General features: G+C 41.0%; 11 protein-coding genes across 11 annotated transcripts; 9 read left to right on the top strand and 2 right to left on the bottom strand.

The window, feature by feature from the left end:
• Positions 1 to 61: 61 nt before the first annotated feature.
• Positions 62 to 3,593, top strand: VTP21DRAFT_5382 (uncharacterized protein; the record flags this gene model as incomplete). Its single annotated transcript, XM_069395897.1, has 2 exons — positions 62 to 415; positions 486 to 3,593. 2 exons carry the CDS (start codon positions 62 to 64, stop codon positions 3,591 to 3,593), a joined length of 3,462 nt encoding a protein of 1,153 aa, XP_069247950.1.
• Positions 3,594 to 4,125: 532 nt separating this feature from the next.
• VTP21DRAFT_5381 (uncharacterized protein) lies at positions 4,126 to 6,201 on the top strand (the record flags this gene model as incomplete). Its single annotated transcript, XM_069395896.1, has 9 exons — positions 4,126 to 4,230; positions 4,353 to 4,406; positions 4,465 to 4,738; positions 4,796 to 4,891; positions 4,965 to 5,297; positions 5,361 to 5,580; positions 5,648 to 5,757; positions 5,821 to 5,868; positions 5,927 to 6,201. 9 exons carry the CDS (start codon positions 4,126 to 4,128, stop codon positions 6,199 to 6,201), a joined length of 1,515 nt encoding a protein of 504 aa, XP_069247949.1.
• Positions 6,202 to 7,089: 888 nt separating this feature from the next.
• Positions 7,090 to 7,866, top strand: VTP21DRAFT_5380 (uncharacterized protein; the record flags this gene model as incomplete). Its single annotated transcript, XM_069395895.1, has 2 exons — positions 7,090 to 7,196; positions 7,260 to 7,866. The coding sequence occupies 2 exons, from the start codon at positions 7,090 to 7,092 to the stop codon at positions 7,864 to 7,866; spliced, it is 714 nt and encodes a 237-aa protein (XP_069247948.1).
• A 1,203-nt stretch (positions 7,867 to 9,069) lies between these two features.
• VTP21DRAFT_5379 (uncharacterized protein) lies at positions 9,070 to 10,164 on the bottom strand (the record flags this gene model as incomplete). The annotated part of the gene is made up of 1 exon (XM_069395893.1): positions 9,070 to 10,164. One exon carries the CDS (start codon positions 10,162 to 10,164, stop codon positions 9,070 to 9,072), a length of 1,095 nt encoding a protein of 364 aa, XP_069247947.1.
• A 1,840-nt stretch (positions 10,165 to 12,004) lies between these two features.
• VTP21DRAFT_5378 (uncharacterized protein) lies at positions 12,005 to 12,325 on the top strand (the record flags this gene model as incomplete). Its single annotated transcript, XM_069395892.1, has 1 exon — positions 12,005 to 12,325. One exon carries the CDS (start codon positions 12,005 to 12,007, stop codon positions 12,323 to 12,325), a length of 321 nt encoding a protein of 106 aa, XP_069247946.1.
• Positions 12,326 to 14,007: 1,682 nt separating this feature from the next.
• Positions 14,008 to 15,756, top strand: VTP21DRAFT_5377 (uncharacterized protein; the record flags this gene model as incomplete). The annotated part of the gene is made up of 9 exons (XM_069395891.1): positions 14,008 to 14,135; positions 14,224 to 14,326; positions 14,422 to 14,526; positions 14,586 to 14,760; positions 14,829 to 14,960; positions 15,028 to 15,177; positions 15,235 to 15,295; positions 15,377 to 15,544; positions 15,612 to 15,756. The coding sequence occupies 9 exons, from the start codon at positions 14,008 to 14,010 to the stop codon at positions 15,754 to 15,756; spliced, it is 1,167 nt and encodes a 388-aa protein (XP_069247945.1).
• Positions 15,757 to 17,269: 1,513 nt separating this feature from the next.
• On the top strand, positions 17,270 to 18,327 carry VTP21DRAFT_5376 (uncharacterized protein; the record flags this gene model as incomplete). The annotated part of the gene is made up of 6 exons (XM_069395890.1): positions 17,270 to 17,379; positions 17,449 to 17,554; positions 17,625 to 17,688; positions 17,752 to 17,960; positions 18,027 to 18,130; positions 18,192 to 18,327. The coding sequence occupies 6 exons, from the start codon at positions 17,270 to 17,272 to the stop codon at positions 18,325 to 18,327; spliced, it is 729 nt and encodes a 242-aa protein (XP_069247944.1).
• Positions 18,328 to 18,688: 361 nt separating this feature from the next.
• On the top strand, positions 18,689 to 19,210 carry VTP21DRAFT_5375 (60S ribosomal protein eL27; the record flags this gene model as incomplete). The annotated part of the gene is made up of 2 exons (XM_069395889.1): positions 18,689 to 18,939; positions 19,051 to 19,210. The coding sequence occupies 2 exons, from the start codon at positions 18,689 to 18,691 to the stop codon at positions 19,208 to 19,210; spliced, it is 411 nt and encodes a 136-aa protein (XP_069247943.1).
• Positions 19,211 to 19,343: 133 nt separating this feature from the next.
• On the bottom strand, positions 19,344 to 21,810 carry VTP21DRAFT_5374 (uncharacterized protein; the record flags this gene model as incomplete). Its single annotated transcript, XM_069395888.1, has 7 exons — positions 19,344 to 20,108; positions 20,165 to 20,321; positions 20,384 to 20,899; positions 20,959 to 21,050; positions 21,113 to 21,555; positions 21,621 to 21,721; positions 21,788 to 21,810. The coding sequence occupies 7 exons, from the start codon at positions 21,808 to 21,810 to the stop codon at positions 19,344 to 19,346; spliced, it is 2,097 nt and encodes a 698-aa protein (XP_069247942.1).
• A 1,208-nt stretch (positions 21,811 to 23,018) lies between these two features.
• Positions 23,019 to 24,182, top strand: VTP21DRAFT_5373 (uncharacterized protein; the record flags this gene model as incomplete). The annotated part of the gene is made up of 3 exons (XM_069395887.1): positions 23,019 to 23,243; positions 23,305 to 23,617; positions 23,695 to 24,182. The coding sequence occupies 3 exons, from the start codon at positions 23,019 to 23,021 to the stop codon at positions 24,180 to 24,182; spliced, it is 1,026 nt and encodes a 341-aa protein (XP_069247941.1).
• Positions 24,183 to 25,016: 834 nt separating this feature from the next.
• On the top strand, positions 25,017 to 26,507 carry VTP21DRAFT_5372 (uncharacterized protein; the record flags this gene model as incomplete). Its single annotated transcript, XM_069395886.1, has 1 exon — positions 25,017 to 26,507. The coding sequence occupies one exon, from the start codon at positions 25,017 to 25,019 to the stop codon at positions 26,505 to 26,507; it is 1,491 nt and encodes a 496-aa protein (XP_069247940.1).
• Between the last annotated feature and the right edge of the window lie 298 nt (positions 26,508 to 26,805).

Below are 26,805 nucleotides of genomic sequence, written 5' to 3'. Positions count from 1 at the left end.
ACATATTTATATATTCACATAATTCTTGTCGCTGTGTAATATCTTTATGTTAAATAACTAAATGATTCATATCAAAAATACGCAATTTCTAGTTGGGGCTGCTCGCCAGAATGTCACCCAGCGCTTCATTCCCCTTGGTACTGGTGCCAAGTCTAATACCAACATCCTCAACGCCCGCCCCTCAAACAACTTCTACACCAATACCGCAAGACAGACGTCATGGGGGCAATCGAGACTACCGCAGACTCAATCCGGACAGCAGCTCGACAAGGACCAGAAAGAATTGGGGAACGCCCACCTGCAACGCCACACAATAAGTCAATACCATGTAAGCAATGATGCATTGCGAAGAGTGGGAGGAGTGCGTTTTCAATCGTCTACGGCCATCGAGCCATTAGTGGGACAGAGTGTTTCGGTACAGTTTCTTCTTCTATCTTCTCTCTCCATGCTCGACCCTGCTAACATTTTCCACATAATATCCTTAGATTGAAGAGCTTAGCTTTAGGCAGGAAGAAAGGGCACAATACACTGATTCCCAAACTCAAGCCTTCAACTCGCGTATTCTGGCGCTCAAGCGCCAGAGTGATCTTGCCGGCGTGTTGGCTGAATTCGAACACATGAAGCAGAAGGGCATCCCGCTTACACCACATACCTACAACCTGGTGATAGATGCATACGCTAATTTAAGATCGGAAGGAAGTCCGATTACACAATTACTTCAAGTGTATGAGGAGATGTTAAGTGCGGGATGGCGACCGAGCACTTTCACCTACTCGACCTTGATTAGGGCTCTATGCAAACGGGATGCGGAAGTACAGCGCTCGCTTGACTTAATTAATCGGAGAAAACGAGTAAAGGAGACTGAAACAGCGTCGGATATTCGCGCGGATGCTCTCCAAAAAGAAAACAACGCAGAGATTGCATTGCAGATATTCCGCTCCGCAGTTCACACAAACCGTGTACATAACCTTGAAATCGACGTTTTTAACATGTTGATACGGGCACTAGCAAACCGAGGTGAAGCTTCACAGGCGGTCTACGTCTTCGAACAGCTCGAGAATTCGCCCTCTGCGAAGCCGAATGCTCTTTCTTTTGCCTCTCTGATCCAAGCTCACGCAAAGGCTGGAGATTTGCTGGCTGCGGAAAACATTTTCAACGACTACCAAAAGCTGAAACGATCCTTGGAGAATCAGGATGCGACGCCTGTGTACGCAGGAATGACGGAAGCCTATCTGCAATGCGGGAATGTGGACAAGGCATCACAGTTAGTCGAACAAGTGGTGGCCAGCGATCATGTCGCCATTGGAACTCAGCCTTACAATGCGCTTATTGGTCATCTCTGTCGTCAAGGAAACTTGACGACTGCGTTTAATTGGCTAGAGCGTATGCAGCAAGAAAAGGGGCTTCCGCGTCCTGACGGGGCTACCTACGGTTCGATGTTGGCAGGTCTTTGCCAACATGGAGAATGGTCGCAGGCGTCTCGGGTCTATGATATAATAAGCTCAAGCACAGAGATGGATCTCTCGGGCAGATACACCGACATCGCCAGCTATGCCTATCTCTGCCTACAACACGAACCTGCACGAGTGCTTGACCTCTTTCGTGATATGGAGCGCTTTGAGTTGGCCCCCGATTCCGCATTAATGGAAAGCGTGGTTAACGAGTTTGTCCGTCGAGATGAAATAGCACTTGCAAGAGATGCGCTTGATGTGTGTGCGCGTGCCGCAAGCCTGAAGGCATTCACCACCTCCAACAAGCAATCCATCATGGACACTGCGATGCGTCTGTTTCTGCTGCGCTCTGATGATCTCTCGCACCAGCTCGCCGTTCTACATGCGATTTATCCCTACGGCTTGCGATCTTCGGCGGAGGCTGCTAGAAAACTCTTGGACAATTATACTTTGCAAAGAGAGGCGAGTGGAGGCCCCCAGTCTTTGAACCTAGGAGGGCGAGACTATTTCATGCTGTTCGACTCGTTACTTATGCTCGAGCATGACCCAGCCAAATTCCGTGAGATAGCGTTTACACTCGTGCGCGATATGAAACAATTGCGTATGAATCCAAGTATGAGCGTTTACAACCGTATTGCTCAGCGGCTTCTGCAGATTGGGGATCATGATGGAGCGGGTCAGTGGCGCAGAATGTTCGACCATATGATCCGGTCTCAGACCCCAAATCCCGGTGAAGAGGGCAGTGGCGGCTCGAATGGAAGGCTTGTGAGCAACGAGAGATCCGAGGCGAAAACCCATGAAATGCTCTCCGCAGTAGCAAGAGAGGATTTTGCGGCCGCGCTCAAAGGTTGTCGTTCGATGATTGAGGAGGGTCTACTACCCCATGCAGACACGGCTGCCCAGGTGATTGCCATGGTGGGCAAGAAGGGCAAACTCGAAGAATGCAGGGCTCTTTTCGAAATGCTCGACAAAGCCTTCGGAAGTATTGAGCTTCCCGCTCTGCGACATCGGGCTCGATCCCTCGTGCTGAACAGCATGCTTATTGCTTTTGCGGACAATGGCGATACTGCAAGTGCTCGCCAGTGTTACGATGAGGTGATCGCGCTAGGTTACCATCCCAATGCAAACGCCTACGCTAGCTATCTTCTAAGCCTCTCCGACAGTGTCCCTGATGAAAGTGCGGAAGCATGGAAAATATATGAAGAGGTACGACGACGGAACATCCGGCCCACAACCTACCTTTACAATGTCATCATCTCCAAACTTGCAAAGGGACGCAAGTGCGAGCTTGCTGTGCAAGTGCTTGAAGATTTGAAGCGCCATCGCCTCCATCCCAACGCGGTGACATATGGTGCGGTGATCTCAGCTTGCTTGCGGGCTGGGAATGAAGAGCGCGCGGTGTCCCTGTTTCGGGAGATGGAAGAATCCTCAGAATACCAGCCAAGAATCGGACCGTACAACAATATGATGCAATTCTACACCCGACAGCAGCCGGATCGTGCGCGCTGCCTTCACTATTTCTCCGAGATGAAAGCAGCCGGCATTCGGCCCTCGCAGCACACCTATAAGCTCTTGATAGAAGCATTTGCTGTGGTGGAGCCACAGGACCTCGATGCAGCGCGACAGCTGCTTGAAGATATGCGCCTTTCTGGGGTTAAACCGGCCGCCACCCATTACGCAACTCTCATCCATGCCCATGCATCAAGAGGAGATGTCGTGGGGGCAGAGAGGTTGTTCGAGGAGATGCGCAAGCGAGTAGTTCCCGACGACACCCCATATCAAGCTCTTCTTGAGGCGTATGTAGAGCAAGGAAATATCTCCAAGATTGAGAGTCTAATGAACGGCATGCTCCGCGACGGAGTGCAGTCCACGCCCTATATAAAAAATCTCTTAATACGTGCTCATGGGCAGTCCGATTTGGCACGTGCGGAAATGATTTTTGGGTCGATGACGGATGATAAGTCGCCGGGTGGAGCGATGGGCGGTGCCGTGTTAAGGGAGCCGAGCACCTATGAAGCTATGGTCAGAGTATACCTGCTGCATGGAGAAACCGAGAGAGCCAAGTGGTGCGTCGACAGGATGAGCTCTTTAGGATACCCTGAGCTAGTGATCAAGCCGGTTGCCGAGCTGCTTGTCAAGTAAACCTCAGCAACTGCCTCACCCTGTATAGCGTCAGTTATTAGCGTCAACTTCTTTATCTTGTTTCCTTTCTCTTTTCTGTTTTCTTCGATTTTCATTATACAATTTTTTTCCTGCTCGGTATATATATTTAGACTATTTTTTCCCTTCTCTTATTTTTCCACATGTATCTTTGTATCAGTTATATTTCGCTTGTTTATAGAAAAGTTATACGATTATTTTTCTGTTTGAATACACAGCCATATTAATTTAACCTTTGGAACACTATCGGAATGGCAAAGCTATCGCATTCTAAGATTAGGGATATGGTAGCGATATCCTCGAAAAATGGGACCCTGTATTTCTAATTTCAGGGGAGCGATCCAAATTTGGCCTTAATGAAACCTAAGTTGAGCAATGGACAGACAGATCCAAAAAAAAGTTTTAAAATCGTCGTCTCCAGCTTGGTTGCGAGCTTGTTAAAACTTAAACTGAGAACAAGGCGTACATAACAACACAACTGGTCTCTCTCCTATTCCTTACTCCATACCTTATAATGCAATCTATTGAAACCCAGAGCTCTGATAAAAATGTGGAGAATATGGAGATATTGAAGCAAGAGCAGCGAATTATTCGCAAAGTGGATGTTAGGATAATGCCGGTGAGTTGCTTCGAGAACAAAACTCGATTAGTGAATTCGTGATAAAAAAAAAGAGAAGAGAAATACATGTTAATGAAGGATGCTTTAAAGATTTCTTGGTACTCACTATGATTCCATGTTAGTTTATGGTGCTCATGTATTTTTTCTCTATCATGGATCGTTCAAACATTGGAAATGTAGGCCGCCATCCACCTTGGATTTTCGGCTGCCACTATATTAACTCGTCATTACTAGGCTCGGCTTGCCAACCTTGAGGGCGATCTCGGATTGACTGAATCTCAGTTCATTTGGTGCCTTACAGCTTTTTATTTTGGATACGTCTTATTCGAGCTTCCTTCGAATTTGGCCCTAAAGCGCTACCGTCCTTCTCGTTGGCTGGCATTAATAATGACTTTGTGGGGGATATGCTCCACCCTCATGGCCGCCTCCTCTAATTTTGCTAGTTTGCTATCGTCAAGGATATTTCTCGGAATTACTGAGGCGGGACTCTATCCAGGAATATTGTATTGTAAGCCTGCAATTTGTTAAAGGAATTGGCAGCTTACTGACAAGTTCAAGAATTTAGATTTGAGTTTCTGGTATTCAAAGCGCAATCTTGCACTACGCATGGCGATATTCTTTGTTGGCTCACAGCTTGCCACAGTCGCTGGTGGCTTAATTGGTAAGCAGTAGCCTCCACATTCTCACCCCCTTTGCTCCTTGATCCCAATATACTACTACTGTCGATGCAATAGCGTTTGGGACGATGCTTATCCCAGGCGAGATGCTTAAACCGTGGCAATGGCTCTTCATCCTCGAAGGCATCCCAACCGTGTGTTTGGGGGTTGCTATCTTTTTAGCTTTACCTGACTTCCCCGAAACGGCCCAATTTCTTTCCGAGGAGGAGCGCTATGTTCTCGTCTCAAGAATCTTGCGTGATGTGCATGAAACGGAAGAGAACACGAGTAAAAAGCCACTCTTCCTGGAAGTGCTTCGAGATCCAAAATTCTATCTTTTCGCGGTGATTTTTATGACAGGTGGCATGGTTGGCATTGCAATAGCTCTATTTTTACCGACCATCATTAATGGTAAATACGCTCATCTTTCCTATTGATGCCCCCCTCAATCCCATTTTTCTGATGAATCTATAGCATTTGGATACAGCCAGCTCCAATCACAAGCTCTGGTTGCGGCCCAGGGTGCGTGTTCCTTCGTTTCCGCCCTCACGGCGGCCTATTTTTCTGATCGCTTCCAGGATCGAAGCCTGTTGATTATGGGGGCAATGTCTCTTGCCGCTGTAGGATTTGCACTTATGCTTGCCTTGCAGGACTCCTTTCATTTATATCTAGCCATGTTTTGTGTCTCAGCAGGGTAAGTTAGGTTGAGAGTAGGATTCGATTGTAAGCTGGCATAGGCTTATATGGCATAATTAAAATAGGGGCACGGCAGCACCGCCACTGATGAGTGCCTGGCTGGTGTCGAACTATGCGCCATCTATGAAGCGAGGGATCGTATCCGCTTTAATTATCTCTCTGACCAATACTGCTGGTGAGTAATAGATCCGGATTGATCAAGAAACGGTTTGTATAGCCTTCAACTTTTCCAATATAGGTGGGATAGGAACCCAAATTATTCGTGATGACGACAAACCTCGATATGGTACTAGTGCCTCCTCTTGCGCAACGCAATTTCCTTTTCTAATCCCTTGCTTATCTAGTTCGCGCATTTTCCATTAGTCTCGCTTGTATTCTGATCAAGATTTTGCTTGTTTTTATTCTTCGTTTATACTTTATCCGGGAGAATCGACGCCGCGAAGCTATCGTTTGTCCTGTACCAGAAACATCACCCGGAGGCTCCTCATTCACGGCAGAGATTGGCGAGGAAAATACAGAGCTAGAAATGGGTTCAACGAAGCTTGAAGGCACCGAGTCGAACTTGGAATCAAAAACCGTCTTAAATGATAGAGATGTACGGTTTCGATATGTCCTCTGAAGGATACAAATAATAACTCAAAAGTATGTCCCTAATATTTGATATTTGCTCCTCTTCTGGACAATAATTGTATAAATTATTATTAAAATTTCAGGCCATATCCGCATAATTTTATTTCCTTTCATTTACTATAGATTTGAAGTGTATGGTTCTATTTTTATTAGGGTCTATTTTAAAAGTATAATGGTCTTTCGACATCTTAATGTTGCAAGAGTTCCAATAGAGCCAATTAATGGTGGCTTGTCATTCAAATTTTCTCCCCTCTACAGTATATTATTATTGGTTTGAACATGTAATCTCTTGAGGGCGAAAGTGGCTGGAAAGCCGCGCTCAAGCCAACCTGATTACATGCTGGACTCAGGAAGAGATGCTGCACGGTACGCCAATCTCACTATCGGATTTTCCCAAGCGTAATTTGTGCATAGATTTAGACGATACTACCTGGCAAAATCCAACCAGCATTTCTTCATACACTGAGAGCTCTGTCACTGAAAATTCCAGTCGTTTCAAACAGATTGAGCTGGTTCGGGGCGGCAACCCCGATTAAGCTTTGGCAAGCCTCCCTAGAGTTAAGCTTTTTCAACATTGCTTGCCGTAAGGTCCTAGAGTGTTTTCGTATCCTGTAATTATTGATTAAACGGGAAATATATCAAAAGACTCAAAAAAAGCCACCGCCGCAACCCCGAATTCCGGTTACCAGTTTTAGCAGGGTAGTTCTTTTCAGGCCTGGCGAATTATTTTTTTTTTGTTCTGCTATTGCGCGACTGGTAATAAGACAAGACCATTTAATATACCCTAGATCCTGCGATATTCTATGGAGGGTCTGATTCTTTCCTCAACTTCGCTATTCTCCAGTTCTGAATTTCAATACTGGCTGTCTTTAATTTAATGTTCTCGGATATAAGAAAATACCACGAGCTTCCCAGCCCTTCCATGTCTACTTTTCGTAACAGCATTTGTAACAATGAGCTAACCGAACCAAAGCGGCCACGCATGTAGGAGTTCCCTTATTTCTACTCTTCGCGCTATCTCTAAATTCTCTCTAATTTCTAAGCTAGTAAGCCATTGGAGCCTTCAATTCATGCGTGCGAACCGAGAGGCTCCTACTACTTCATGCAATGCTCTCCTTGCCAGAAACTCAAGTTACAGATGCAACAATGGCAATGTTGTCAATGCTCTGCCTGCATTGTTTCATCCGTTGGCTCCAACTTCTCTCCAGCTCTTGCTCAATTGTCATCCTCAACAACTTCAGAGAAATCACGATACGATAATACTTTGCCTTCTGTTCGCACGAAATTTCCCGAATTTTTTCCCAAATTTTCACCACTGGCTCAAGTTCCTCTGCAAGCAAACAGATCACCTTCTGACTATGCACCTATATTCACCTCTTCTTCATCAACGACTTCAACTCCACCTCTGACTGCCTCACTGTGCAATGGTTTGTTCTCGCCTGTTTCATTGTCGGCCGACGATCGTGAGACTCCAGATCGAGCCTTTTATCCTCCTTCACCTTCAGAGAGAATCCTCCAAACCTCGCCATTATTTAACCCGCATGGACTGAATACCCTTACCCAATCTGCCCTTACTCCGCCAGACCCAGCGCATCATGAGTCTCCGTTCTGGCTTCTACAACCCTTTACCCTGTCACCATTATTTTTCCGATAAAGCCTGTGGATAAGTTTTTTCCTATTCATGCCTTGCGGATTTCTTTTTAATTTATTATCCAACTTAAATTCATTGTCCATTTCCCTAATATATATTATGTAAAGCATGTATTTATTTCTTTACCCCCCCCCCTACCAATCTAACCCACTTAATGGTATATCTCCCTTGTTTATCTAGCTTTCTTATGGTTTCACCCGAATAGTGGTATAGAGAAGAGAGAGTATCTTTACAATTGAAAGATAAAACTACTGGAATTGTTTGAAGTTCTTCTTCCTAGTGCTAATTAGCATTACTTTAGGAACAAAATCAGCCACATAATATGCTACTTATGGTAAAGAGTCCGATAAAGTGATCTATTCCACGCTATATTTCCAATATGATCCTGGATGAAGCCTTAATATCAACTATGCCATGTTTTTGAAATACATATAAATAAAAAGGTCGACCTATAATTATCGAAGCATGGCGAATCAATATAAAATAAGAGTGTTCTGACTAAATATATCCCTTTAATAAAGTCTCATTATTGTTACCAGAAATATGATTGATCTAGCTTCTATGTTCTTCAATAGTTCTGACGATCGTCCTGTAATAATCATACTAGTTTCGTATAAGCAATAAAGCTATGACATAAGCCTATGTTATAACCTTCTTGAGATTCTATTATGTAATATAATGCTAATTAACAGGTATGAATGGGAGAGAACTAGAAAGCATATTTCTATACTAACAGCGAAGATTTACTCAAGATAAAGTACGAGTGAACGAAATATAAAATATATATAATTGTAGAATAAATATAGAGTGCAAGAGTAGAAATACAATAACATGGCTGGCGGCAGGGAGAGAGAAAGGCCAATTGTCGCCTTTAAACTGGCTTATTAGCTCCTCCACCAAGTCTGTCAGGCCTTCTAAGCCCAAATATTTTTCACTTCTCTGTCAAGCTTCTCATTGAAATCATATAAATTCTTCCAAGTTTATCTCCGCTTTTTTTTTTTAATTTTTATTGCATAGTATAATGATACAGTAACGTGAATGAATGAAATGTGCTATAATACTCTATGCTTAATACTAACAATGAAGACGGCCTACTCTGGATGGATAATACATATGAGCGTGATGTGAAATGATTGAATAAATATAATGTGCAAGAAAAAAAATGCGATAACAATGTTGTCATAACACAAGTTAACGCTGTTCATCTTATTGGGTCAATTCGTCCAGAATAGATACGGAGTTACTGATATTCTTATTAACCCCGATGCCTTGAATTTCTTGACCCCCATTTCCTCCTTTCACGTTGTTATTTTTACCCTGGCCTTGAACATTAGTTTTCCCCTGGTTACGTCCTTGAGACTGACCCCTATTCTGACCTTGTACTTCGGCTTGAGCCTTTGCGTTGCCCTGGCCTTTAACTTGACCCCCGTTCTGACCTTGGGCTTGTTCCTTTCCACGATTTTGGCCTTGAGCGTTGATTTGCCCCTGGTTGCCTCCTTGAGCCTGACCCTGATTCTGTCCTTGTACTTCGGTTTGAGCCTTTCCGTTGCCCTGACCCTGGGCTTGACCCCCGTTCTGACCTTGGGCTTGTTCCTTTCCACGATTTTGGCCTTGAGCGTTGTTTTGCCCCTGGTTGCCTCCTTGAGCCTGACCCTGATTCTGTCCTTGTGCTCCTGCTTGAGCTTTTCCGTTGCCTTGACCTTGGGCTTGACCTCGATTCTGACCTTGAGCTTTGCCATGCCCTCGTCCTTGACCATTAGCTTGACCTCCACCTCTGCCCCGACCTTGGCCTTTTCCTCGGTTCCTCTGTCCCCTGTTATTCTGAGCTCCAATACCCTGATTACATCGCTGAATCTGACCTGAAAGTTGTGACATCATTCGGGAAATCTGGCGGCGAACGTTTTCGATACCTCTAACTACCCCGGTATTCTGACCTTGGCCATTCTGTTGGATAGCCTGTCGTGATAAATCGTTGAGCATTCTCTGAATTTCATTCTGGATTGCTCCCATATTGATCTGGCTACGGTTGCCGCCGGAATTATTATTCTTTCGGCCTGGTTGCCGGTTAATGTTGTTGCTGCTATTATTGTTTGGATTGGCAGCATTGTTCACACCATTTCTACCAATAGGGGCACGGGTGTTGGCCACTTCAGCAGCTACATTGCTGTCAAGAGCTAAATCACTGCGAGGCGCTAGATCAATTCCAGATAATGGCATTCGAGACGAACCAAACTCTTCCAAAGGTGTGGCCAGCACACCTGAATAGGCTGCCAAAGCGACAAGAAGCAAGCTAGTCTTCATGATTTCAATTGAAGTACAAGGATGAAGGTAAAAGTGAGAGAAAGAAAGATAGCACGAAAGAGAGTAAAAGCAAAACGAAAAGATGGTTACTGATCAACGTACAATAAATAACTCAGAAAAGTGAAAGAATAATCAGCGTGATGCCAATAATGTTTTGTTTTTCAAGTTTGAAGTCGGCTATTTTATAGGCTCATCCCGATTTACCGATGACATGTGAAGAGTCTATTCCCTTTTAGTCAATTAACCAATCAGTGCCCTCACCAAATATTCCTAACCCCTAAAGATTGCTGGATTATTCTTCTGAAAAATTATCAGTCTCGACGATCATAGTCCAAGTGTTGCAACGAAACCACACAGCTCTCTTGTGAATGCGCATGCTACGTAATGCCGGAATCATTCAAACACGAATCCAGCGTGTTACCTGTTGCAAAACTTTTCTTGACGCAACAAGGCGACAAATCACAATTCCCGCATTCCATAAACTCGATGCCGTTTTGACACGTCGTTCGAAAGATGGAATGCAGCATCCGTGTAATACAAGGAGAAGATCATTTTGCGATAATTGATAGCCCGTCGCTTAGTGCGGATATGCAGGTAATCCACAGCTTTATTTCTTTAATTCTCCATTGTACAGTTACGTGGCTTCTTCGCCATTGGCCATGCATCAACTTTTGACACATTTAACAAGGCCGTTATTAGTACTCTTCGAGATCAGTAGAAAAATTGAATGCAGGTAATGCACTTGAAACTCTTCATAAACGCTACTACATTTGAAATATTGCTAGGCCAACCGTGGTGCAGTTGCCTTAACTACCACTATCTACCGCAGGATGTGCAAAATATTGATTATCTCTTTACAAATTATAAAAATCATCATTTAGTGACCAGCTAGTGTCGATACGAAGTATCCTCTACGTGACCAGAGATACTCTGGTTATTACCTTGTACGAGCCCCTATTTCCTAAATTTGAGCATTTTGATTATTCATTGTGTGCACAATACCATATTGTATGAAGTAATATATATACTTTATAGTTTACCGCTATAAACATAGTGGTACTCAATTACAAATAGTATTTTTTGGAAGAGTACAATTTGCTTATATTTTTTCGCTTGGCTTATCTCTTGAGATGATAGCAGCTACCAGCTTAAATAACCCACAAACACGTGTGCTAAGGGAAATGGCGTAAATGTTGCCCAATGTACAGAGGAAAATGTCGAAGACTCACTCATGATAGGACAGTTTAATTTCAAATAAAGACGGAAAGTATACTCGGCATCTAATGGTATTGCTTGGTGTGATTACAATAAATTTAGTTGAGTTGCAGAAAATTGATTATAGCTATTAATACACACCAAATGAAATATATTTGATAGAACCCATTGATCGAGTATACGAGGAATTCAAAGACTACTGACCGAGTGTGATTAAGTGAACAACAGGTTTCTCCCTTTTAGCAAACCAAATCTCCAGGTCTACTGATTCTTAATTGACTGCCAAAATCAATCAGCCCTACCTACCGCCCTTTCCAATTGCTCAGCATCGACTAAAAATAAATGGAAATAAACACGACCCGCAGTACTCGATCCGCTCTGTCGCTGATTCTCACAGTTGCTCACTTGGCCATGGCACCCCCCTCCTTTCTATTGGCTTCTAATCATTAACTGGTTTCCTTTTCGGATTTCAATCCAGAATATCTTTGCTTCACAGCAGTTTTCTTGTATGTATATCAAAACTCTTAAGTTGCGTTTGTGTTCGCGGATTTGAAAACTGGATGTCTGGCCCATAGTCAAATTGCGTTTGTGTACCCTTTCACCAGTGGCAAACCTTTTCTGAACAATGATCACTCAGTCCGGAAGTGAGATCATTAGTCTACTGATTCTCTCCCTAAACGAACAGAGTTGGAGTATCATAAAGGTTTCGTCCCCCTCAATTGCCTTGAATATGGCCCCCACCACAGTCAATGGGCCTGTACAGCAGATTATCCACCTTGAAAACCCTGAGGGAATATTGCCTGACCTCCTCCCATCCTCATTCCGCTTATCCCAGACAAATTTTGGTCATCCAACGGTCTCCAAATCCTTCAAAGCTCTATTCAAACATCTGGACCATTACAGCATATCCGTCACTCGAAGAAGTACAAGCTGCCTCAAGACGTGAGGTAGCGCACCCTTAAGTTGTGGTTATTTACAGTCACATTCATCAAGTGATCTCTCAAATTCCAAGCAAGTCCTCAGTTACCCGAGTCTGAAAAAAACACAGCCAATACTAAATGTGTTGTCCACGTTAGCGGTTCAGACGCTCCTAACAATGCCTGGTACAGCCCCACTGCACTTGCAAAATCAGTCTCCGATAAATTTCTCTCTGCCCCCAGGCTACAGTTTGTTTAATGATCACAATCTTTCTAGCAGTAGAACGATGGGAACCAATTGGCTTTTTCGTATATTAATAATTTCCCGGTTCTTTTACACACATGGATAAAAACACTGAGGATACTACTTTGCAGTTTTTTTCGCTTTCTTTTATGATTTTCTAACAAAATACGGCGTTTTTTTTTTTCAGAAATTTAAATCGTAGATTAAAAACTAGTTCGCAATCAATAAAGAAGACGGTAATGATTATGAAAATATTTGTCTTCTAAATGGCGCTGCTATGAGTTTGAATCGTAATCTCAATCCAATTCAATATAAATACTCTAAAGCATCGAAGAAACTTAGAATTTTGCTGATCCGAGCGCGGTCAAATCCTACAAAATCTGTCAATTTTTTTTTCTAAGCTACGATATCGGCTCCATCCAGAAAATTCTCGTATTGACGCAAAATACAGATCCGAAATTTTTTCTAGCATTAAAAAGATTCTACAGTTAGTTTAAAAGTAAGGTTTATCTAAGAGATCAAATCCCCTACGATATTTTAGATCAAACTTTGAATTTGTGGAATATTTCATGCTTCTAATCTCCTAAGTAATTTTACAAAATGGTCGAGTGATCATTAGGTATATTTCATACTCATTACTCTTCTTTATTTCCCTGGCCCTGGCGGTACTCTTCTTTATTGCGTTCGTGGCTCCTCAAAATTTAGTAAAGAAAGACTCTACTCTCACTGGTCTCGGCGCAGGCGTTAACGCAGTCTAAACATGTCATAGGTAGCTGCACAACACATCAGTGCAATGCTCCTGAAGTCGGTCCCTTCATGTGATATGTTAATTGGAGGAAGCAATGCTACTGCAATAGAAAGAATTTCCGTGGGTGCACTAAAAATTGCTTTAGAAACTGTTTATAAAACCAGAATTGACCTAAATAGAATACACTGAGTAGCTTCTTTATTGTATTATTATCTTTTTAATTGTTATTGTCTATTGCAGCAGAAGATATATGCAGTCGTGTATTAAGCAGAGTCAAAGAGAAACAAATTCGGCAATTGTTACAATAAGTTTGATGCTTACCAAAATCTAACTGCATAATAATATAAATACAATGACAAGAAGCAAATGGTGGCAGTAGAGTGCGCGAATGATATAGCTTGACTTCTTAGGGCACATGAATAAAATGAATATATCCCATGTTTCGTTTGGTTGGCTGTTGCAGGCCCGTTATCACTTTAATATTCTAATTTATTAATGTATATAATCACCATATATTCGCGTCATTAAAGAGATTATTCTGATAAACGAGGCTCCATTCCACTTTCATTTTAGATATTTCTTTCAAAAAACACTCTGAAAATCAATGATAACTGGGAAAAAGAAAAAGGTAGTCACTTGAGATTGAAATTATTACTTAAATCATGTAGCAGTCAAGAATTTACGTGGCCTTATCGCTCTCCTTGGGGCAATCAAAGACAATGTCCATGCAAGAATATAAGGCACGACGCGATGCATGCCGTACCAAGATCCTTGACAAATATGAAATAGTAGGGTTCATATCATCGGGAACTTATGGGCGAGTATATAAGGCGAAATCTAAATTGCGGTGAGATTTATTTAGAAATTTAGATAGTTTGATAATATATTTTCGATCAACTAATGGATATAACGATTTGGCTGTTGAAATGCCTTAGAAATGATTCCAGATATTTTGCCATCAAGAAGTTCAAACCGGAGAGAGAAGGTGAATCTCATTCTTATACAGGGATCTCCCAATCCGCTTGTCGTGAAATTGCAGTATGTATATGCACTTTAATGGACAGATGATGGATATTGTCAGATAGCAGTGGAAGAAATTATTTTTATGCTCATTTCTTTCTTTTTGTTGATAGCTTTGTCGGGAATTACATCATGAAAATGTAATAGGGTTGGAGGAAGTCCTGCTAGAGGATAAGGCTATTTTTATGGTGTTCGAATATGCAGAACACGATTTCCTTGTAAACAATTTCCTTTTGCTTTGTATTTATGCAAATTGCTAATGGTTTGTATTTTTTAGCAAATTATTCATCATCATTTTCATCAGGAGCACAAGCCTATACCTGAGCTAACGGTTAAATCTTTTATGTGGCAATTACTCAATGGCGTAAGCTATTTGCATGCAAACTGGGTATTGCATCGCGATTTAAAACCGGCTAACATTCTTGTAACGGCAGATGGCGTTGTCAAGATTGGTAGGCTTTTATCATTTATTTTATCCATCCATATATATAAAGTAATGGTCCTTGTTATTGTCAAATAGGGGATTTGGGCCTTGCGAGGCTATTTCATCGGCCACTTCAGCCGCTTTTCAATGGAGATAAAGTGGTAGTCACCATATGGTATCGTGCTCCTGAGCTTCTACTTGGTTCGCGCCACTATACAAAAGCAATCGGTACAGAGAATCGATTATTTTTTATTTACTTTGAGGCTTATATGCTCTATTGTAATATTCACTTTAGATATGTGGGCAGTTGGATGCATATTTGGAGAGCTTATGTCACTGCGTCCAATATTTAAGGGTGAAGAGGCAAAGATGGATAGCAAGAAAAATGTCCCGTTTCAGCGAAACCAGTTAACTAAGATATTTGAGATATTAGGCACACCAACAAGTAAGTTTCCAAGGATAACGACTTTACACTTGGGAATTCAACTGGCCTTGTTTGTAGAGGAACGGTGGCCAACAATAGAGCAGATGCCAGATTACGGACAACTGAGTTCTTTCCGACAGTGAGTATCAATTGTATTTTTTTTTTCACCAAAAGCTTTATCGTACTAAATATTCAAAATATACAATTTTGCCCATCATAGACGATACCAAAATAATCTTAAATCTCTCTTTCAATCTTGCCAAATTAAAAATGAGCAAGCGTTCCAACTCCTTGCAGCAATGCTTGACTATGATCCAGTAAAGCGTATCACGGCCGAAGAGGCTCTGGGACATCCATACTTCCAAGAAGAGCCAAAGCCTAATATTAAGTCGGTGGCTAACAACTTTCATCTAGTTTTTAAGGATGAAATCTCACATTCTCTCTCTCTCCTGTAGTGCCTTCTACGGCCAGTCTATCGAGTACCCGTTGAGGCGAATTACAAAAGAGGACCATGAGATGAAAAAGCCTACACACCATGGAGCAGCGGGGGGCGGGCATGGAAATAAACAACCGGCAAAGAAGAGAATGCGAGCTGAATGACTATTGAGAGCACTTGGGTTTATTTTGTACGCTTTTGTAAATAGTTTTGTTTCGACTTTATCCCTAGAATGTTGTTTTATGATGCCTTTCTCATGAATAAATTACATTTATATATAAATTTATTGAATTACGGAGTCCAAGCATTCCTTAATCCCGAAATAGTGGTTCATTTCAGACTCTCCTAATATGCGTATATGAATTTATAAACTTTTCTACTATGTGGCCTGTGTACTACAAATATTTCAGCTAAGCTATAGCGAATGCTATTTAAACTGAATTCATCGCTAGATGCATCTCTCTCTTTTTATTTCGGTATAATCAATTCGAAAAGATGGCAATGCTAATCAAATAGGCAGAGGATCGTCCTAATGTCTATAGTTTGCTTAGAGAATGTTTTATTGAATGGAGGGGTGATAGCGCGGATATGGAATACCATTCTCTTCAAACATAATCGTGTGAATAACATGAAATGTCAAGTTAATATTATTATAGCCAATGAAATAATCTAATAAAATATCATTTATTACTTAATAGCAAAGGATTTTAGCCGGTGAATCTATGCTATTTGTATTGGTAGAGTTTCCGGGCAGCCTTTGCATAATTTCAATAGTGGTATTTGACAACTGATAAATTAAAAGATAAGAACTCTGAATCGCAAGATAATCTGCAATATTAGGCATGGGCAGATTCTTATTTGTGTCCAAGAGATCTAATTTAGAACATTATGATGTAGAAACACTGTGGGTTTCGGCTCAAAAACATACTCTTTTTCAAACTTCTATTGGTAAAGCATTTGCACTTGACTGTGATATTATGGATAAAGTTTCACAGTTATTATTGTTCGAGAGTCTATCCTTAGAACTATGAGGTTCACGTATTATTTATTTTGTTGCTTTAAAAGGGAAACGGAGCCCATGTTGATATGTTATATCATATCCAAACGATATACAATAGAGGACGGCAAGTTATATGTATATGTGACAAAGGGGTGTTGATTAATTAAATGTTTTGTTAAATCTCTCATTTGAATCGAATATAATATTATACGGAGTTGTGCATTTTAATAGAGTAATTCGCAAAAGAATGATAGGGAGAGACAGGTAAAATAGACAATGATGAAGACAGCTCACACCCTAGGTATTCGGTTAATTGTGTATGTCTCTTCGTAAATTGTTTGTTGTCAAACTTTTTTCTCAATGAATCACTTATGAATAATCCCGGTTTATTTATTTTTTTTAGAATACTTATTACTAATATTTATATTCTTAGCAAAATTTTCCATAGTTTGAAATCCTATTGTAAGTTAGAATAGATATATTATTTCATTCATCTACCGTTTATCTTCGTATATGTGCGACAGTTATGAAATTCTCTCCCGCAAAAAGGATAATTTGTCCACTCAAGATTTTGGGCAATTAGTTCAGATTTTTTTTATGTGACTGTGAAAATAGCCTATTTTAACAATTGTTTACTCATTTAGTAAACTCTGCAAAGAGTATCATAGTAATTGAATATGCCTAATAACGTAGCACTTCTATCTGCGGGATCTCAGATATATGCTCGAAAGCGCAAGCGCAAGCAGCAACAAGTTGATAAGATCGAATTCGATGAAAATTCTAGATTGTAGGCAATCTTATCCTCACAATCATGAGATCGATTTTACTGATAATTTCTTCCTCTTTACTCATATAGAGAATTCTTAACTGGCTTTCATAAGCGAAAAGTCGAAAGAAGAGAACGTGCGAAAGAATTGGCACGGGAAAGAGAACGTTTGGAGCGTTTGGAGTCGAGAAAAGCTGTAGATATAAACAACCTCAAACTATTTATTCAAATCATCATTTAAGCTATAGAAATTCTTTTTTTGTTAGCAACGAAAAGCTCGAAAGGAAGAAGTAGAAGAGAAGTTAAAGCGTTATATATCATTATTTAATGGTAACATTTTTACACATAGTATATTTTGGGGCAATGGAAGCACTTACAAAATTGATATATTAGGGGGCTTATCAAAAAATGATGAGGAAGAGCAAGGCGAGGATGAGGAAGAGCAAGGCGAGGATGAGGAAGAGCACGAATGCGAGGAGCAAAAATCTTCTAAAGTAATTGAATATGAGACCCCTGAAACTCTAACTACCGTCACGGTTATTGAAGAGCTGGACATGGATCCACACGGTTTGACTCTGTCGGGTAGCAAAAACTCGAAAAAGGTTCGAGAATATCTATTTCATTTATTTTTTTTTCGTCCTTATTAATTGTATCAACCTCTAAAATAGCATGCTGATAACCAAGAAAAGGGAGAAGAGGAGGAAGAAGAGGAAGAGATTATAGAAAATGAAGAGGAAAAAGAAAGAGCCTCGAGTTCAGCTGCCTATCCAAGGTATTATAACTGCTTTAGATCACACGTCGGCTAGTGTCTCACTCGATAAATCTTTTGGTAGACCGCATAAGCAAAAGAAGAAGTTCCGCTATGAATCCTCAACGCAGCGAAAGTTAAATGCACTAAAGGAACGCACTAAAAAGAAATTACGCGAGCCGAGGCCCCAGAAGAATGGAAAACAGAGAAGAAGGAAATGATATCACATATTGTACTATAGTTCTATATGAATAAAGCATTGACTTTCTAATATGATATGTATTATATGGTATTTTCATCCTAATTGAATTCACCCCTTTACTTTTTATACGAAGCCGGTGTGGATAAACATAAATTCTTTGAAGTCGTTTTTCGCAAGCATATATGTGTTCACTGACCAAAAAGACGTTAGTCTGAAGGAAAAGGGAAGAGTGAGGACTGCTGTGCAGTGTCAAAATTTAAGATGAGCTGCGCCACACAACATCCTTTTCGATTTTCAAGGCCGTCTTGCTCGCAATTTTCGACCCTTCTCTTTCCCCAAGGTCGTTGTGCATCCATCCATCCACATCCTAATACATCACAATGCCCAAGTTCCTTAAGCCCGGCAAAGTCGTCATCATCCTTCAGGGCCGCTATGCTGGCAAGAAGGCTGTGATTGTTAAGAACTACGACGAGGGCACCAAAGACCGCCCTTATGGTTTCGCCGTTGTTGCGGGTGTTGAGCGTGAACCCCTCAAGGTCACCAAGCGCATGGGCCAGAAGCTCATTGCCAAGCGGTCGAAGGTGAAGCCATTTGTGAAGATGGTCAACTATAACCATTTGATGCCTACTCGGTAAGTTGATCTGATCTGCTTTTTTGCCTTTTTTTTCCTCTCTGTATCATTTTGCAAAGTTACTAGATCTAGATTCAAATACTAATGTTTTGAATTCATTTTTTATTTTAGCTATGGACTTGAGCTCGAGAACCTCAAGACTGCCGTTTCTCTCGAATCCTTCAAGGAGCCCACTCAGCGTCGTGAGGCCAAGAAGAACATCAAGAAGATGTTGGAGGAGCGCTACACCACCGGCAAGAACAAGTGGTTCTTCACCAAGCTTCGCTTCTAGACTCCTCACAAAATATCTTAAATCAACTGTGCTCTTTGTTGAATAAATAACCTTTTTATTTTTTAATTCAACTCATGTTTCAATCTTCTCAAAATGTGCAAAACCATTAAAAGTCATATAACCGAGTATTCTATTACAAAGAAGCGTGAATACAAACAGACAATACCCCTCCTTCTACTGCTGAGACGGGCACAACTGTCAGCGCAAGTTGTCCTCGTTTTTCCATTTCCTTGCATATCACTTTCTTTACATCAAGCGCGTCTACTACTTTCTCATTAATAAAAACTCGGAGTGCAGTTACGTTTTTCCAGCCTCCGCTTGGTATTTTAGCTACTGCTGCGTCCAGTGCCGAAAATAGAGCGATTGCTAAATGCAACCCAGGTACTTCATAAGTTGAGAGAGTGACAATGGCACAGAAGACGGGCAGCCGAGTATAAATGCTAGTTTTGAATAGAAAGCCTTTCTCCTCGTGTCTTTGGTACTGTATTCTAGATTCATGGGCAGCTTCCTGATGATCCACTGCATCTCCCTTTTCGTCGTTATCCTCGTGTGCATAGCCATTTGACATCTCACACTGCCCAAATACTTGCCACTCAACTTTCGAATTTTTAGGCAAGGTTTTAACCGCCACGCAAAGTAAAACCGGCATTTCTCTTTGCACTCCATCCTTTATTACCCATTCCCTCCAAACCTGCCGAACCATGTGGAAATTTTTGGAGTCGTCCACAAAACATAAACAAAGGGCGATTTGATCCGGTGAAAGTGAGAGCACAGAGGTAATGCGAGTAAGATGTCGAAGTGCAACTAATGCTTCAGTATGGGAGGATGGAGGGGAGGGGAGGGCGAGAGTGTGAGGTAACATGCCTATCTGGCCAGCTATATATGCATGGTTTCGAATCTTTTCAAAAAGACATCTATAAGCACGTGAATGAAGAAGAGAAACGTTTCTCTTACCATGACGGACTGTGAATACGGCCCGATATTGGCGGGTGCCCAATACGACAAGCTCTGCACGTGCATCGTTTGGCGTTCACTCTGTGTGGTGTCTTTTATAGCGAAGCAGTCTATTTGTATTTTGGCTGGTGGTTGTAAATTAGCAGCAACACATGCCCTAAAAAAGGAATATTTTTAATATATATGGTAAGCACGGAAAAATGTTATCTGTACAAATACCGTGCTGGTGGGTTAATATCAAAAAATTGCTTGTAAATGCCATTGATCTGAGCGAACTCTCCCATGTTGGTAACAAACACATTCATAAGTACTACGTCGCTGAAGGACAAACCAAATGCCGATAGTTTATCTTGGAGGTTCTCCATGCATATCCGTGTTTCTTCCTCGATAGTTTCGTAGGTTTCACTACCACGGGAGAAAGCAGTAGTGGATCCGATAGCATAGAAAGGAGGTCGCGAGTAATGGGTACAATCGATTAAGGGGTTAGAGTCCTCAACATCTAGTAGTAACCTCATTTTCGTTGAGTTATTTAACTTTGCTATTTCAACTCTCTCATTCCCTAACTCTTTCTCCTCTATTAACTCGTTTTCCAGGTCATCCCATACGGGTATACGCAGCTTTTCCTTCCAGTCCTTATCCATCTTTTCCTTCGCTTCTGTGATCGCAGATTTGATTCTCAGATAAGCAACCGGAGCAAATGCGTCGTCAGAGTGAGTTACAATCTCAGTCTCCTCTCTACAAATACAACACTATGTAAGAGCTAAGCATCCAATTCCAGGTGTACAAAGACTTACAGTCTAATACGCCTTTTGAAAAGTGGGCAATCAAGTGTGAAGGTTTCGTACTCACCACCCTCTCCACATATATTCAAGCCATATACGTCATTCTTCCAATATGTAGAGGTTTAACACATTTTATGCGTATAAACGTGTTGATGTGGATAGTTACCATTTTACAAAGATACGGATACATTGCATTAATTCCTTCTCCTAAATGGCGTTCTCCTAGCCCGATAGCAGCCACCTTTACCAGCACGCTTTCAACCCCGCTTGCAATCATTTCGCCCAATAGCTCTTTTTGGTCTCTTCTCCAAAGATACGCCAAACTCGTTAGCCCAAGTCGATTGCATACATGTTCCACACGTACTCGCTGGTAATTTGACAGAATAGCACCAGTTGAGACAGCATTAATTTCGGGATGATGCTTGAGGACTTCTCGTAGTAGCTCGTACAGATCTTCAGTTTCATCGCCGGGGGTGCAGCGGTAGTCAGCTCTTTGTTCGACTGAGGTACCATGAATCTCACGACGGTATAATGGGAGGTCCATGCATGAGGCATAAAGTTGGATGGCATCATGCCCGACTGTTTGATACATGAAACTATCGAGCTCATCTAAATAATAGAGACATAAGTTCACTAATATGCTGAAACGATGTGGTGAAAACAGAGCATGCTACCTTTGCCAGAAGCAGAAGGTGGTTTTAGATTTGCAAGAGCAACTATTCGGTGACCATGAACAGCACAGTGCATCATATTGAAGCAGCTATCTTTGCCGCCGCTAGAAATAGGTAGAGATGTTTTGTTACAAAGATATGTATAATTATAACTTAAGATATACAGTTACCTAATTAATGCGACGACATTCATTCTATCGACTATATTTGCTATCTAATAATGCTAGAATTAAATTTTGTTTATCATAGCAATATAATGAGTGGCAAAATAATCCTAATACAAATATAAGCCACTTTCACAAATAGATTTGGTTAATATTCAGTGAGCGAGAGTCAGTCCGATTCACGTCAATTTGGTGAATACATATAGATTCAGAGGCCTCATCCTTTATTTTTTCTCTCTATTAGTTTTATTATTTTCTTTGATATTTAAAGCCTTGAATCAAGGAAAAAAAAGTTCTAGTAACACTTACGCCTTCCTCTGTGAGAGCAGTGGTTAGGAATAAGTAGGCATATCTCCAAAAGAGCGAGAGAGTAAAGAAGGCAAGTTTAAACATATACAAGTTGACCAACCTATTTGGGCTGATTTCAACTCAGTCAACTACTTTTTCAATGTAACATTCGTAAATCCGCATGTTTGTATAATAAGGTACATTATAATACATGTTCGATCTCTGCCTATCCAGATTGAACACGCCCAGAGGATGATAAAGCAGCAATACAGTACTTTCATAGAGGCAATGTATTGTGAATATTATCGTGAAATGCTAGCAAAGCTGTGACACTATTTATAGGCAATTAGCCGTGTTCTATCTGTGTTTGTCGAACAGAGCTTTCAGCTTTTACATTGTTACACTTTGTGAAATTAAGATTTCTACTATTGCTGCCGAGTGCAATCAACTGTTTAACTTGAATACACTAAAGTATCAAATATTAAAGACGAGTTCATTCAGAATTCAGGGTATTTCATGCTCTGGATATTAGAAAAGTAAACGCAGGAATTTCCCCCAAACCGACCTTCAATTATCATTTAAATTTCGAAGTCAGGTCTGAATTCTTAAAGAGTTGTTCGTGTAATTTGTGTAATATACCCGGAGAGAAAATACAAAGTTATATAACAAGCAATTCTCCAGATGGTCATTCATTTTATCTTAGAACTACACTAAACAGTGTACTGCAAGAGATTACAGTGGGATTCATTTTAGCAGACAGATTTACTGCTACGCTTCTGGATTTTGACAACCCATTCCAATCGTTTATTAGAGGACAAAATATTGTGCAATTCTGGTTGAATATTATCTTTCGCGTTTTGTATTTATCTTGAGGTTTGCCTCTCATTCTGTTTCGAATTTCAAAGATTTATAATATTTAATTTTGGGAAAATCTTCTACAGACTAAACCATGTGTTCCAGAATCTTGATATTTTTCGCAGCCCTTATTAATTTTGGTAGCCTTGCCTCTGCCGTTGCAATTATGAAGCCCAATTTCTATTCTAAGTGGCATCCAGGAGAAGTAGTAAATATAACATGGTATTTTTGTTTGCTACAGCTGGGGATTCGGGGAACTTACAAGCATTTATATAGGGTAGGAGGATCTACCGCACCCGTTACTATCAAGCTCTATTGGGTAAAGATTGTATAGAATGGGAATTAATTGATAGAGAATCATATGCTAATTCTTTATCCAGGGACCCTCAAGTATAGAAATGGCAAATCATTTTGTCACAGATATAGCCATAAATACACCTGGTATAAAAATTGGCAACTATGATTCGTGGTTTTACACTTGGAAAGTCCCTGAAGATATCTCAGTAAACAGAGGCTATGTAGTTGAAATCCAAGATCCTAACCCTTTCCGATCAGAGTCTTTTGAGATAGAAGAAAAGTCTAGTTTTCCTGGATTTGGAAATTTCCCCAATATTGATCCGAAAACGATTGTTAATCCGTTTAGCAGTTTATTGAACCACAATAAACCTAGCATCTCAGCTATTCCTAGTACGGGTAGGGGAATTTTGTTGCGAATAAGAGTCCTTATTCTTCTGTGCTCAATCCTTTCTTTTATCGGTCCACTCTTCTAGCTTCCACTACTTCAAAAATATCATTTGTCCAGCCCAGTGTACACTCAAGCCCACCCGCTACAGCTAGTGTAAAATCTGCCTCTGGAGTTGATCCAACGACCTCTCCAGATCCATCTCCTTCACCTGAAGCGTCTTCAATAAGTAATGCTCCATATTACACCTCCACTTTGATGACCGGACTCGCCATAGGATTAGGAAGCCTTGGTTCAATTCTAGTAATAGGACTGATAGTCTTCTACTTCATTTATCGAAAGCGTTCCAAAATGGCCAAAGTACACGATAATAAGGGACCCATAATTGAGCCTCCTATGATCAATCCCCCTATGGACTATATGGCCAAACCTAACTTATCCCGAGATTCAGTTATGCTTTATGCCATGAAGCCCTATCAACCTAACGGCACATATATCATGATGAAGCCAGATCAGGTGGATGAGGCACCACTAATGAAAAAGCCGGATCAAACGGATAGTTCGTACTCTCATTAACTTAGAAACAAGTCCACGTGATTCAGGTAGATTATTAACTAATGGGTGTACATTTTGTAATATGATTAAAGAGAACAAAGGTTGGAAATAGACATGTTGATAAAATAGTGATAGGATGCTCCTTAATAAGCTTCTAAATACGCGAGGATTTTGCGAGATCTCAGACTACAAAATCACAATAAACTTAGGGTGAAAAACATATTAAAGAAAACTGAAAGATTATCTGTCAGCCATTTTAGTCATATATTGAAGATGTACACTGATAAACTCATTAACAATTGATTGGGCTGATACAAACAACGTGTTAAACAGTAAATAATACAGTGGTCGCGCACAGCTACTACAGATGGACTCATGCATCATATTACATCGCTTAATATTTGAAACATTATATTAGCTAATCCCGAATTCAATAGAACAGCGACTAAAATGCTCTCTAAAAAGGAACATATAAAGATCCGTTATCCTAATTCACTCTTGGAGCTTTCTCGTAGGTCAGTTATTTTTTTCCGTTCCATTTCATCATGAAAAAAGCGTGAATCAATTGCCCAGTTTCGACTTAATAAGTATATTTTCGGCTTCCGCCTAGTATTTCCTTCTTTGTTCTTGATGGTTTTGAATCTTTTCATCCGAATTTTCGGAATTTTAGACTTTGATTCATAATTTCAATCCAAAATAAGCTAGCCAAGTATTTAATAAGGCAAGACTCTTAGTAAGGTCATCAGTCATTATTTCTGATATATAGGGTTCGAAAAACTATATTCTCTTTATAGGATTGTGTAAAATCACATTTGCATTTCAACTGATATTTTCCACTAGTCTACCTAGAGAAGCATGGTTCCACACTCTGTTCATATTCTTATTGCTCTTTTCCCAGCATTTGGGCATAGTATTCCCGCAATTTCTCTTGCTAAGCGGATTCTTAGCACTCCATCCCTTTCAGAATTTAGGGACGTTAAGGGTGACGCTGAAAGGCTCGTAACGCTCCTTATTTCGAAGAAGTTTCTTCCGCTCTTGAAGGAGAAGGGCATCATTCCAGACACCGAGAGCTATTCTGAGATCTATCGAGGAAAATATGGCCGCATGTATATTGAGTTACTGGAAGATGGAATGGAACCAGTTCACACACTGTTATTAGGGGATCATTTGAAATATTTCGAGAGCTCGTCAAAACACGTCGAAGCCATTGGTACGTTCTTGGAATCGAAGAAAAATAGTGCAATCCCACCATCTTGTATCATCCTTGATATGTTCGCCGGCATGTTTGAGCCATTTCCGTTTGATCACCTTCCTTTCTACTTCTTTTTCTCCTCGCCTGTTGTCATTCCGATCCAACAGGTTGAACCTGAACCTAAAACGAGGGAAGTGGTGGACAAAAATATTATACCTACGAATAGATTATTAAAGAAAGGGTTTAGTTTGATGTATCCGCGATTGGCAAAGTCCGAGGGCATCATTTGGAACACTTCTAGTTGCATTGAGGCTGACTATTTATCAGCATCTTTGAAGACTTACGCTCCTAACACGCCAGTGTATCGAGTTGGTCCGTTAAACTTTCCCAAACTTGAAAGTAACAAAGCCGCGAGAAAAATGCAAAATGAAAATGGAGGACATACTGAACACCATCATGATCAATTGAGCAATGGCAATTCAAGAGCAACTCCAAGCGATCTTGATTCTTGGATTGCTCATTATCTCGATGAGAAACCCACTCAGTCCGTTCTCTATGTCTCTTTTGGAACCGTAGTATTCCATAGTAGCAGCCAAATTATGGAACTCCTCAATGGACTCAATGCCACAGGCAGGCACGTTCTTTGGAGTCTAAGTAAGAAACAGCAAGCATTCTTACCTCTCGCAGAGATGACCTCTCCAATGAAGGGAGTGCTGGTGTACAACAAAGTGGCAGTGGTGGAGTGGGCGACTCAAGGAACTGTTCTCTCCCATCCAAGCTGTGCCGCATTCCTGACTCATTGTGGATGGAACTCGGCATTTGAGAGCTTGATCTGTGGGGTTGGAACGATCCACTGGCCAGTCTTTGCGGATCAGCCTGCTGTGTCTGGATTATTGGTCAAGCTTGGAACTGGGATCGCGTTTGATTTCGATTCCGAGAGCTCACGCACTGATGGTGCGACAAACTTGGACTTGATTCCTGCGGAGAACATCACCAAAAAAATCGAGAAATTCTTTGGAGAGAGTGAGGGAGGTGAAAATAGGTATGCGAAGGCAGCTAAGAAGATCAGCTCAAAACTGAAAATTGCATGGACATCGGAAGGGGAGGCTTATCGTGCTCTCGGCAAGTTATTATCTATAATGGAGAGCGTGTAACGCATGGTGAATAGGTTTACTCAGAATGCATTGCGACCAGTTTTCAGCAAAGAAGAGCATATTTAGAAATTTAAATTAGAAGAAAAGTATATAGCACTGCACAAATTCAAAGCTTTAGAATTTTTTTCCTATAATATTCAAATAAACACCGTTGATTATTATCCTACTATTATCCAACTTCCAGACCAGCTTCACTGCTGATAAATTTCGTACGATGGTTACTACCGTACATTTATGCATCAGCATTTTACTTTCGGTTGACTGTATAAAGGAGGGGGGTATGTTGAATGGAGCCTGA

This window comes from Calcarisporiella thermophila, assembly GCF_041956535.1.
Source record: "Calcarisporiella thermophila strain CBS 279.70 unplaced genomic scaffold VTP21scaffold_22, whole genome shotgun sequence".
NCBI classification, from domain to species: domain Eukaryota; kingdom Fungi; phylum Calcarisporiellomycota; class Calcarisporiellomycetes; order Calcarisporiellales; family Calcarisporiellaceae; genus Calcarisporiella; species Calcarisporiella thermophila.
This window is presented reverse-complemented; position numbering and strand designations above follow the sequence as displayed.